Source organism: Protopterus annectens, chromosome 16.part0 (genome assembly GCF_019279795.1).
Source record: "Protopterus annectens isolate FY-2018-M chromosome 16.part0, PAN1.0, whole genome shotgun sequence".
Lineage (NCBI taxonomy): Eukaryota > Metazoa > Chordata > Ceratodontiformes > Protopteridae > Protopterus > Protopterus annectens.
Genome location: NC_056750.1, coordinates 618209144 through 618222043, shown reverse-complemented (window position 1 = coordinate 618222043; position 12900 = coordinate 618209144). Strand labels below are relative to the sequence as shown.

The 12900-nt window shown below is 43.6% G+C and overlaps 1 protein-coding gene across 7 annotated transcripts in view; it reads left to right on the top strand.

Annotated features, from left to right (window-relative positions):
- The window catches only part of CIZ1 (CDKN1A interacting zinc finger protein 1), a 2016138-nt gene that overhangs the window by 1580674 nt on the left and 422564 nt on the right, over positions 1 to 12900 (top strand). For all 7 annotated transcript variants that reach the window (XM_044058876.1, XM_044058878.1, XM_044058879.1 and 4 more), the window contains one exon: positions 12714 to 12796. In XM_044058876.1, coding sequence (XP_043914811.1) covers positions 12714 to 12796 — 83 coding nt within the window. The remainder of the gene's footprint in view (positions 1 to 12713; positions 12797 to 12900) is intronic.

Sequence of the window (12900 nt, the reverse complement as noted above, 5' to 3'; positions counted from 1 at the left end):
AAAAGGTACACTATCTTTTGCCACCTAAGAAAATTATTTTCCTATGCCCCTATTGAGCAGAGCCACAGAGGTGATCCCCGGGGTGAATTTCCTTTTTCCCATCCAGTCATCAAGATATTTCTTGAGGAGTGCTAATGAGGAGCTTTGTTTGACATAGATAGGTAGCTTGTTCAAGAGTATGAGAAGTCTGTGGTACAGGATTCTATCCCTCCAGCATGATGTTCATCGTGTTTCACTGTTGCAGTCATCACTGTAGGGTTCTTCCTGCTGGCAGGCAGTCCTCGGTCGGCCAGAATCCCAAAGTCTGGGTCCGGCATCGGCTGTTCAGTCATGCTCCCTGACGTCAGAGCACCAGGAGTACAAAGCTGCCAGCTGACGCCATGTTCTCCAGTCTTTCTTGCCATGCGGTGAAAGCAGTTCGCAAGTGCCGGTTGGCTGACTCCTGATATTTTTTCGTACTTCAGTCCGAAGACTTACTTCTGTTCTCAAAGCTAAATACCCCGTTGGGGAAACTTTTTTCTTGCTCCAGTCCGATGTCAGAAAAAGTTAATAATTGCATTTCTTGTGGGAAGCAAATACCTCATAAGGATTTCCATTCTTACTGTATTCCTTGTTTAGGCCCTGACCACGACGTAGCTAGTTGTCGGTTTTGTGCTAGATTTAATCAACGTACGATTAAGCGGAGGTACAATTTTGCTTTTCACTACTTTGGTAGGCGATTTAATTATAAAATGTCGTCGGACACGCTTCCGACTACCGGAGTTTACAAACGACGCAAGGATAAAGGACAGGCCTCCGAGGTCCAAATCAGACGATGTTACACAACCAGAGCCAGCTTCAGGTTCGGCCGTCGTCAGTGAGGCGCTTTTGCAGCCCCTGTCGTCGGCCATTTCAGAACCGATAGCCGAAACGGACTCCCATGAGGAGCCAACTAGGCCTTTGAGCACTCCAGCTGCAGGACCTTCGGACAATGCTCCCTCGGATGGGTCCGGAGCCGCTGTGCAGGTACCGGCTTCCGAGGGGGTTTTCAGGCCAGCACAGCTTCTGTTAAAGGCAAAACCAAGGACAAAGACTTCTCCTAAATCTAAGACACCAGCGCAGGCCTCTTCTGATCCAGGACCCAAATCCCAGAAACAGTTACTTAAAATGGCGGAGGACTTGCTAACCATGATTAGGGGTTCACATCCCCCTCCGGACAAAAGGCCAAGACAAGAGTTGGATTATGAATCTTCTGATCAGGCATCTATTTCTTCAGTGTCTTCCTCTGAACAGGAATATTCTTTCCCTACTTATGAGGATTCTGATGCTGAGGAATCTATTCCATCAGCTTCTCCCCCTGAGGATTTTTCTTTTGGGAAAACTTTACATGACATGAGGGAACATTTTCACTGGGAGAGACAGGAGTACTCGGAATCTAAGAGAAGGCTCAGGGATTTCCTTCTTCTTCCCCAACATAGACCCCTGGCTATTCCTCCTATTTTGGATATTGTGGATGATGCCTTTTCTTAGGCTAATTTAACTCCTGACTCCTTTCCTCCAGCCCCTGCTAAGCCCGACAGATATTACAGGGTCCCTGACTCCCACCAGTTCCTTTACAAAAATCCGACTGCTGATCCAGAAACCATTTCTCAGGGTCCTAAGGGGGTTAAGGCTGCCTGTGCTAAAAATCCTATTCTGACAGATAAGGATTCCAGAGCTTTGGAGAGATGGGGCAAAAAAGTATATACTTCTGCTACTTTATCGATTAGGGCTTTAAATTGCCAATTTCATATGCTAAAATATCAGCAATTTCTACTGTCTGTTATGAAACAAAAGTTAGGTACCATTTCTGTATGTGCAGATAATAAGGAATTACATGATTTGATGCATGCTACTGAACAAGTGGGGAAGCATGGTTTACACTGTGGTTTTGATGCCTTGGAGGCTTCTTGCAGGGCAGCTGCCACTGGCACAGTCATTAGAAGACATGCTTGGTTAAAGGAACAAAACTTACCTGATCAAGTGAAAGCAAAGTTACTGGATGCTCCTGTTCAGCATAATGTTTTGTTTGGGCCTAAGGCTGAAGAGGTAATAAAAAAATGGGGGATAAGGCAAAATCCATGCAAATGGTTAAGGATTTCTTACTAGTTCAGCCCCCTAGATTTAGCAGAAATTGGCCAACAAAAAATTGGTCTTTCCCAGCTCTGACAGGTCTCAGAGGGGTAGATATAGGCGCACCAGAGGGAGGCCTCAAACACAGACCTCTTACAGACCTAGACAATGGAGCGCTTACACCTCCAGGGATGGAGAGGACAGACCTCAATCTTATAGAAAACAGGCTCAATGACTCCCCCTGCATGGCTCCAGGAGCTTCTCTCCTGGATGCCCCTCTAGGAGGAAAACGCTCTCTTTTTCAACAAAATTGGACTTACGTAACCCAAGTCAAGTGGGTTCTGGATGTGGTTTCAGGAGGTTACAAATTCCACTTTCATACCTTGCCAAGACCAAACGGATGGCCAGACCTACCAAAACACCAGTGGTCCGAGGCATTAAACCAGGTGGGATCCCTCATGGCTATGAGGGCCATAGAACTGGTTCCACAATCAGAGACGGGGCAAGGCTTTTACTCAAGGCTCTTTCTAGTTCCCAGAAAGCAAAACTCATGGAGACCCATCCTGGATCTGTCAGTCTTAAATACTTTCCTGGAGATACCAAAGTTCAAAATGCTTACTCTGCAGCAGCTCCTGCCAATGTTGAGCAAAAATGCATGGATGGTGACATTGGATTTAAAGGAGGCTTACCTACACATCCCTATCAGACAGGAGTGCAGAAAATACCTCCGGTTCAAGGCCAGCTCGAAACATTACCAATTCTCTGCGCTGCCCTTTGGCTTGTCTACTGCGCCCAGGGTCTTCACCAAGTGCCTGGCACCAGTAGTAGCTTATTGCAGACTCAAGGGTATTCAAATTTACCCTTATCTGGACAACTGCCTTATTCAAGCAGACGGCAAGGATGTTTTACTCCAACACCTGGAATTTGTTCAAAATCTTTTCAAGTATCTGGGATTCACTGTGAACATAAAAAAGTCAAATTTGACCCCCCACACAACAGATAACTTTTTGGGGGGCTTTTTAAGCACAACAACCCAGATGGCATTCCTGACATCCGAAAAACAACTAAAACTGGCTACCACTTTCAAAACCTTGGCTTCTATAACTCAGCTTACTGCAAGGAAATTCCTGCAGGCTTTGGGTTACATGGCCTCCTGCATCCTTCTCATACCAAATGCAAGACTACATATGAGAAAAATACAATGGTACCTAAAAAGTGTATGGTCCCAGCATTGCCACAGTCTAGACACACAGATTGCTGTCTTGCCTTGCCTACAAAAGGAATTCCATTGGTGGACCATGGCATGTCTTCACAACAAAGGGAAAGCCTTCAGTCTACCTCCAGCCAGCCAAGTGTTAACCACGGACGCCTCGGATTACGCATGGGGAGCCCACTTGCAGGGAAAGGGTCTGCAAGGTTTTTGGACAGAGGATCAGAAGCACCTACATATCAATTTAAAAGAGATGTTAGCTGTTCAGAATGCCCTCTTGGCTTTCAGGGATCTTCTACAACCAGGACAACTACTGATACGAACAGACAACACCACAGTTATGTGGTACATAAACAAGCAGGGGGGCTCACATTCCTACCCCCTTTGCAGACTAGCCATGACTCTATGGAACACAGCACTAGCTTGCAAAGTGGATCTACAAGCTCAGTTCCTGCCAGGGAAACAAAATACTTTGGCAGACAGCCTGAGCAGGAACCTGTCAGACCCACACGAGTGGATGCTAGACACTCACATATTCAAGATGATTACAGAAGCCTGGGGCTGCCCAGACATAGATCTATTTGTATCCCTCCTCAACCACCAGTTACAGATTTTTTGCGCAAGGACTTCTCACAAGCTAGCATGGAAAGTGGATGCACTATCATTCAGTTGGAAAAACCTCAAGGGGTATGCCTTTCCACCACTACCTCTTCTACCTCTGGTGTTATTAAAGATCAAGCCGGACAAGCCCAAGATGATGATTCTACTGGCCCCAAATTGGCCTCGTCAATTCTGGTACTCAACACTGAAGAATCTATCTCAGGAGCCACCTTTGATTTTGCCTCAGATTCCCAATCTTTTGTCCCAACACCAGGGTAGGTTCTGCACTCTCATATCAAAACTCTCAGCCTGGCAGCCTGGCGAATTCGGGGTCTATGATTAACCCTTCCCTTCCCAAAAAGGTCATGGATGTTATCTTAGAAGCCAGATGGCCTAGCACTAGAAAATCTTATGCAGGCAAATGGAAGAGATTTTGCGCCTGGATGCATGCTCAGGATTCGGATCCTCTCATTCCTAATATCCCTCTGATATTGCTTTACCTAACAGACATGCTACATAAGGGTTTATCCTTCTCCTCCATAAAAATTCATGCCTCAGCTATCTCTGCACATTACAATACAGACCCTCCAATCTTTTCGCATCCACTTCTGAAACAATATCTCCGAGGAGCAAAGAATTTAAGGCCACCTAGGACACCACCCATACCTGCCTGGGACCTCAACTATGTTCTGGAAAAACTCACTCTGCCTCCTTTTGAACCTGCTGCCACAACTGATATTAAGTATTTATCATGGAAGACAGCTATCCTTCTGGCTTTGACTTCAGCCAGGAGAGTCTCGGAGTTACAAGCACTCATGGCTGTGGAACCTTACATTATTTTTCACCAAGATAGGGTGTCTTTAAGGACTAATCCTACTTTCATGCCTAAAGTGGTTTCCAAAGTGGCTTTAAATCAAACTATTCACCTGCCAACTTTTTTCACTAATCCACAAAATAAGGGGGAAAGGATCTTGCATTCCTTGGATGTACACAGGCAACTTCATTTTTACCTGGACAGAACCAAGGATATCAGGAAACAGAGCAACTGTTTGTTTCTTATGCAACAAACTCCCAAGGCAAATCCATTTCAAAACGGACCATTTCTAAATGGATTGTGCATGGAATTAGATTTTGTTACTCTCATCATGGAAAGCAAATCCCAGGAAAAATTAGGACTCACTCTACCAGAGCTGCTGCTACTTCAGCTGCCTTTCTCAGGGGAGTACCTACCAAAGATATTTTGGAAGCTGCAACTTGGAGTTCAGTGCATACTTTCTCAAAGCACTATAATCTCCCTCTTTACGCTAAGTCTAGAGCAGGCTTTGCTTCTGCAGTCTTGCAGGGCCTTCTAGCCGCCCCTTCCTCTCTATAGCCACCACCCTTATCTCAGCTTTGGGATTCAACCCTACAGTGATGACTGCAACAGTGAAACACGATGAACATAGTACAGTTGTGCACACTTACCATAAATGTAGATGTTCGAGTGTCTTCACTGCTGCAGTCTGGGTTACCCTCCCTCCTGTCCCCTCTTATACTTTCACTAGTCTGCTTACCTACTTGACCTTTCTTCTGAGGTGTATTTGCTACAGGCTATGGGGTTTGTGGTATGTTATTTTTTGGTTTTTACTACTGGCCTTCATTTTTAGGCACCTGACATCTGGGGCAAGAAAAACTGGAGAACATGGCATCGGCTGGCAGCTTTGTACTCCTGGCGCTCTGACGTCAGGGAGCATGACTGAACAGCCGATGCCGGACCCAGACTTTGGGATTCTGGCCGACCGAGGACTGCCTGCCGGCAGGAAGAACCCTACAGTGATGACTGCAACAGTGAAGACACTCGAACATCTACATTTATGGTAAGTGTACACAACTGTACTTTCTGTTTATTGTAGTGACAAGGTTAGTATTATTTATTATTTGCATTTATTAACCAGGAAAATCCACTGGGCTGAAATGAGCCCATTTTCAGTGGCGGCCCGGGGAGAAAAGCTCCAAAAAAAAAAAAAAAAACAATGTACAGAATTAAGAGATTATTTAGAGAGTTAATAACAGCATTTAACAATATACAAGAGTAATAACATCATTTAACAATATACAATAGAATAATGTAGGAGTCAGAAGTGACACAGTAACATAGGCAATGTATAGCAACATTTTGTGGAAGACTTGGGTGCTTGGCACGTATTAATGATAATCTGCACTTACACAATTTTTGCACACCATGTGAGGCAGGGTGAGGCACACTGTGCTGTGATTAAGGGTGAGTACTACCATGTGAGGCAGGGTGAGGCACACTGTGCTGTGATTAAGGGTGAGTGCACAATAGGGAGAGTGAAGAAGAGTGTGGGTATCTGAGAGGTGAGTCAGGTTAGTAATCAGGTGACTGAGGAAGTGGGGATGGTGCAAGGGCATAGCCAATGAGAGGAGAGATGTTGATAGAGTGATTTTTTGAATGACGGGGCATTATTTATACTCCGTAGAGAAGGTGGAAGGGCATTCCAGAATTTAGCTACAGTGAAAGAATAAAGGTATTGGCCTACAGGGAGTTTAGGTCTTTTAACTTGGATAAGTGATTGATTTTCAGATCTTAGCGAACAATTTGGTTGATAAAGTGTGAGAAGTGAAGCCAGGGCTGGGCATTTGGAGGAATTATAGATGAATTTGTTTGCTGTGGCTAGTTGTATGTAAGTTAGGTGGTGTGGGAGTTCTAGCCAGTTCAGGGATTGTAATGAGTGACAGTGGTGGGAGGAATATTTTGCTCTAGTAACGAATTTAGCAATTTTGTTATAGCAACTCTCCATTGAGGGCACCATATAGAAAAGAAGGTAGGAGAAAAGTTTGGGCAAGTGTTTTTCTAGTAGAATAGTTTAAAAAGTGTTTATGTCGGTAGAGGGTACCAAGTTTTTGGTATGTTTTTATGATGGTGTTATGGATGTGATGGTCAAAGGTTAAGCTGTCATCTAAGGTTATGCCTAGTAACTTAGTATGGGAAACTACCAGAGCATGTAGCTCGGAGGGATTGGGATTTCTTTAAGTGGAGCATGTCCTACAGCTCTGGGTTTGACATAGCTTTGTATGTTAGGCAGACATCACCTCTGAGTAGGTGATATGCGACAGAGGTGAAGCTGGAGTTTTTTGAGACGGTCTGCGTAGGGCATCTGTTTGAGGCCGATAATCCTCTTTGTGAGATATTTCTGTGGCCTTTCCAGTTGTTGTAGATGTTTTGTGAGGTACATACCAAAAAGGGCGTTGTACTCTATAATGGGTCTAATGAGTGACTAGTAGACGGGAACAATGACCTCTTTTTTCCTGGATGAGAAACCTTTTGTGATGAGGTGTGCCACGTAGAAGGATTTCCTGACAACTGTGGCGATGTGATTATCAAAGGAGAGACTACTATCCACCTGTGTCCCAAGGTCTCTTATCGCATTTTCAGTGTTAAGTAGGCTACCGCCTATGTGGTAGCTCATGGGTACAGAGTTTTTACCAAAGGGGATGACATTGCACTTTTTGGCATTGAGCTTGAGGCCATGGCTTTGACATCAGGAATCTGTCTCTGTGAGGCCCTTTTGTAGGATGTCCACGTTGTTAGGAGTTTCGATTGTGGCTCCTAGTTTGCAGTTATCTGCGAACTTCATTAGCCAAAGACCTTCTGTGTTAGCCTGTACTTCAGAAAAGTAGATACCAAACAGGAGAGGACCCAGGACTGAACCCTGTGGTACTCCAGTTGTCACTGGTCTGAAGTTGGATTTGGAGTCTGCTGCTTTCACAGTGTGGGTTCTGTCAGCTAGCCAGTTGGCAACCCATCTTGTGACATAGGGATTTATACCTAGTTTATTGAGTTTATCTATAATTCCAGAGTGAGGGATGGTGTCAAAAGCCTTGGCAAGATCTAGATAGGTTGTGTGAACCACCTTACCCTCATCTACGGCTGTGGTGACTGCTTCAAAGAAGTCTATCAGGTTTAGGAGACATGATCTGCCTTTTACAAACCTGAACTGAGTGGGGTCCAGAGTTTGGAGATTGCCACTGTCTTTGTGTATAAGATCCATGATGATGTGTTCGATGGCCGTGCAGACCAGGCTCGTTAGGCTAATGGAGCAGTAGTTCCAGGGGTCCGTGGTGGATTCCCCTTTGTGGAGTGGGATAACCGTCGCTGTGCGCCATTCAGTGGGCATAAAGCCTGAAGTGAGGCTATGATTGAACATGGTGCTTAGGTGGGGTGCCATTTCATTCTGCAGTCTGTGTAGAACGCAGTCTGAGATGTTATCAGGTCTCATGGATGCTGTGTTCTTGGCTTTAGGGAGTGTGGTTTTTACCTGTGCAGCCATGATTATAGGAACTTTGCATTCTACCGGTATAGAGATGGGCCCTTTAGAGGTTGAGAGTGGGGGTAAAGTTAGCACTGAACCTATCTGCCAGGATTTTGGCAATATCAGTTCATTCTGTATATTTAGTGCTATTATGCTGTAACTCATAGCAGATCTGAGTGTTGCGTTTGAGATTCTTGACATAGTTATAGAATGCTTTGTGGTTGTCTTTAGAATCAGTGGCGATTTTGTTTTCGTAACTAGTTTTGGAGAATTTTATGAGGGATCTCAGCTTCTTACTGAGGCTGACCAGGGAGTTTCTCCAATCATGGAATTTTACTCTTTTTTGCAACAGTTTCTTTCTTCTGTTGTAGAGTTTGTTTATGGCAGGGGACCACCAGATTGGCTTTCTTTTTTGGAGGATAGCATCTTGGTTCTGTTAAGGATAGCATGATCCATGCACTCCTGTAAGTGCTTATAAAGTGAATTGTGTAAGATTCAGCAGTCGTACCTCTATTGTGACAAAACGTTTCCTTCTGCATGGGCGTCGTGTAGTTTGCCACTTCTGTCGTAAGAAGCGTGAAGTTGGCTTTGGAGAAATTTTTTACGGTGGTTTCCCTAATGGGGGGTGGGGGCGGGATGGGTTGTCTAGGGTGATTAGCATGTGGTCGGATCTGACCAACGAGGAATTGACCTCTGGTGTGGAACACCTGTCGCCTATGTTGGTAATGACCAAGTCTAGGATATTGCTGCCCCTTGTGGGGGTGTGGATAAGTTGATCCAAGGCATTGGAATTTATGAATTCCAGAAAACGTTGAGCATAAGAGTTGGTACATGAGTAGTTTTCCCAGTTAATGGTGGGGTAGTTGAAATTGCCCATTATTAGGGTGTTGGGTTGTACCCTAATATTTTCCAGTGTATCAAGAATTGAGGAGTGGGAATCCTGGGGCATGGTGGGGGATCTGTAGCAAGTTAAAATTTGGATTGTAATCTTGCCCAGAGTTAGTTGCACTTGGATAATCTCGGATGCCTTATGCTGAGCAACTAGCCTTGAGATGTGGATATCCTTAATGAATATGGACACACCTCCGCCTTTAATGTTTCGGTCCAGGTTTGGTGGCCGAAAGGTGTGGTATGAATTATAGCCTGGAATGCAGGATTGCTTTCTGGAGCCTTGAACCAGGTCTCTGTCACTGCACAGATGTCGATGTTCTCCATTTTAAGGAGTGCCTTGAGTGAATGCATTTTGAGATTTAGACTTCCAGCATTACCCTCAGATTTTGCTTGCTTGTACCTGTTAAGGTGTTGAATTTGTCATTTGAACCTTGCCTAAAAAAGGCACTATAGCACATAGCAGAAATAACTTGATCCCTGCTGAACAGTGGCCACAATCCTCAACTTTTGCCTCCCCCCATGTGTGTGGATGCTAGGAGCATAGGAGTCATATGGGGGAAGAACGGGCAGAATGGTCATGGGGGTGGGAATGAAAAAAAGGTATAGGCCTCTCTCTTACACCAGTCTGTGCTTGAGGAGTTGTTACTATATTCCTAATTTCTCCTCATTAAAGAGTTTGCAAAGTTGATGCCAACAGTGTAGCATGCTAAGGGTTTGTCTTCATTTGTGTTCTTTTATCAGATAGCTTTGAGGAGGTTCTTAACCCACATCAGAAACCTGTACACATTTAGTGTCCAGGTCTAGTTACCTTAGCTGCTGCAAGACACATTGGTATTTAGGAACCCTAGTAGAAGATACGAGGTTGCAGGATGTTTCACTTTGGCACTTTCTCTGCTCCCTTAGTCTTCAGCAAGGAGCTGTTGAGGATGCCACAGCAGAAAAAATTTCCAAATTTCCTATAACTAGATAACTGGTAGCATTTTCTCAGTTCTCCAGCTGCACAGCAATTGCACTGGCCTTGCCCTGGTGTCTCTCTCTCTCTCTCTCTGGGTCCATTTCAGCTGGAGGAAGTCCTGTTTGTTCTCATTGTAGATATTTTGTTCTTAGGTGCAGTCTCAAACATGGTACAGAGCCCAGGAGATAAAAGGCTGGCCACTTTGTTGTGGTGCAGGGGTGTTGAGGGTTTAATACTCTTAGGGCTTAATGGCAACTGCAATATTCCCTCTTTCTCTTGCGGTCCTTATACTGTGTATTCCATTGGATGATGTTAACATTGAGTGTTAGTTGTCATTTTCATTTGCAATTTCTCCTTGTGTCTTATCTGTGCCACCACTCCTTGAGATGGTGAATGCAATGGGACATTCTTTTTTTTCAATAGCCATTTTTAACTACTCTCTGTATAGGGTATGTCAGTGGCAGGGTAGGGAGGCACTTCTTTAAGGCAGGAGACCACAGTATATGGCAATGCTTTGTAAAGCATTTTCTTACTAGCCTCTTGGAGAACAGTGCTGCTGGTTCTTCAAGCCTTAGGGAATGGTAGGAAGCCAGTCAGACTGGTTGGTTATTAGAACAGATGGGGAGGATGATACCATACCACCACTTTCTTCTGGAAAACAGTTTGACTTTGGTGAGTGAATTATAATGAAGAAAGTAAAACCTGATCAGTTTATATCAAACCCAAAACATTTACAACAAACAATACTTTGCCAGAAAAAATGAAAGCACACAGAATTAAAAAAACACACACACACACACACACACACACACACACACACACACTGGAAATTGGGAAGAGGATAAAATCAATCAGGCATCCAAGTGAGGCTTACTGTTGTGCAACTGCTGTATACTGGCTTCACTCTATAAATACCCCCACACCCCCTGTACTCAGTCACTAAAATATGTTAAGTCCAGAGTTACACAGCCAGGAAGAAAGGGCAAAGATCCTGAAGCAGGTAGTGTTCCAACAACACCAGTGCTGTCTTTTGTAAAAGTAATTTTAAACTTCAGCTAAAATTCATACAACTTATGCACCTGACAAAAATAAACAAAAAACATATCCATGCTGAAAAGTACCTCTGATAACCCTCCACCTGCATGTCAAAGGCTAACAGCCAAGTCATGCAACAGTAAAATGATATGCAAAACCATAATTTCATTAACTCCAACAAATGAAATAATTGTTAGTCGCTCCATAAATAGTGGATGTGATAAAACGTTTCCATTTAATTAAGTAGCTACTGACTGAGACATTCACATTCCAAGGAAATCAGATGTCATGTCAGTATTTTAAGCTACAGTGAAAGCTGTGCTCTGGAGCTGTGCTACTTAAAAAAAACAGGTGGGTAGTCTTCAGACAAAACCATGCTTACAAAGTTCTTCATTTAGCAGGGCTTGGGGAAGTTGATAAGTTGTTGAACATGCTCCATCTTAGCAAAACCAAATCTACTCGAGCTACACGCTCTAGGGATATAAACCTCAACATAACAATGAATAGAACATGCTGGAGGGATAGATTCCCTTCACAGAGACTTTTCTTACTATGGAACATGGTCCTGATCTACATAAGACAGAGCCCCTCACTATCATTCTTCAAGAGGAACCTTGATGAGTGGATGGGTAACAGAAAGTTCACACCGGGGATCACACCAACAGCACTACTAGATAGGGGCCAAGGGTACTAGCTGCTAGTACAAGGGTCTAGGGAACTACTAAAGGGGCGAATACCGCACAACGTGGCTGGGCTGATATATGCCTTCGGGCAGATAGCTCAGTACCAACCTATGTGTTCTTTGTGGATTTGGAGGAAACGTTTTCTTTAAGCATTTGTCACATTCCCACTGATAGATCATCTACTTGCTGTGTTAAAACCATAGAGGCTAAAGCTCATCTTGTCTTGCTGGCCCAGAAGGACTTGGTTTTAGGCTTTTAAAATGTTGACCACTTGTGATTCCATCTTTGTTTATGCAGAGGGCATTCCTGCACTTTGGAAAGGGGATTATTGGCTCCTTTTGTAACTCTTGTTATTTTCCCTGAAACCTTTTAGAAAACATTCAGTTACATGCATGTCTGCAGATAAATGAAGGAATTGGTATATCCAGACTGAAAATATCTTCTTCCACATCAGTTTGTGAACTTGAAGGCTTATTTTTTATTTATTTTTTTTTTTTTATTAAGCCTCGGAACTGTTTTCACTGGATCTTAGTTATTTAGTATTAGTTGTATCATAACCTAGTGACAGGCAGAGGTTTAAGTATTCCCAGGCTACTTAAAACAGTTTCTGAATGGGGTTCTCCTTCATAGACCTCTTATGAAAAATCCCATCTCCTCCATGAGACTAGAATTTCAGTGTTATATACTCAAATGTTAACCACTGTAGCTGATTAGGTAAGTACGTCTTGCATTAATCTAGTCTCTTGGAGCTTTGTTTTTCCTTTGGGCAATTCTTCTGTCAGCCGGATATCAGAGATTAAGAAATTGATGAGCCGGGAATAATTCTTCCAAGTTAAAAACTTTTGTTAAGAAAATCAGTGGTAGAAATGTGAAGTAAGGTACTGTGGTGATCATTTTTATGAGTTTAATCACATAGTGAATTTATGTGTTTGCAGGAGCAGATGAAGATGAAATGAGGAGGAGTGATTGTGAAAGTTCCCGGAAATCTGATGCTTCCAAGGAGAATAAAAATACTGAGGTAAGGCAATATTATGGAAATTGTGTTTCAGTTCAGTATGCTGTTGATGCAGTTATTAACCATGTGGACTCTGTAACCTTGTTACATGAAGCAATTTGTTAGAA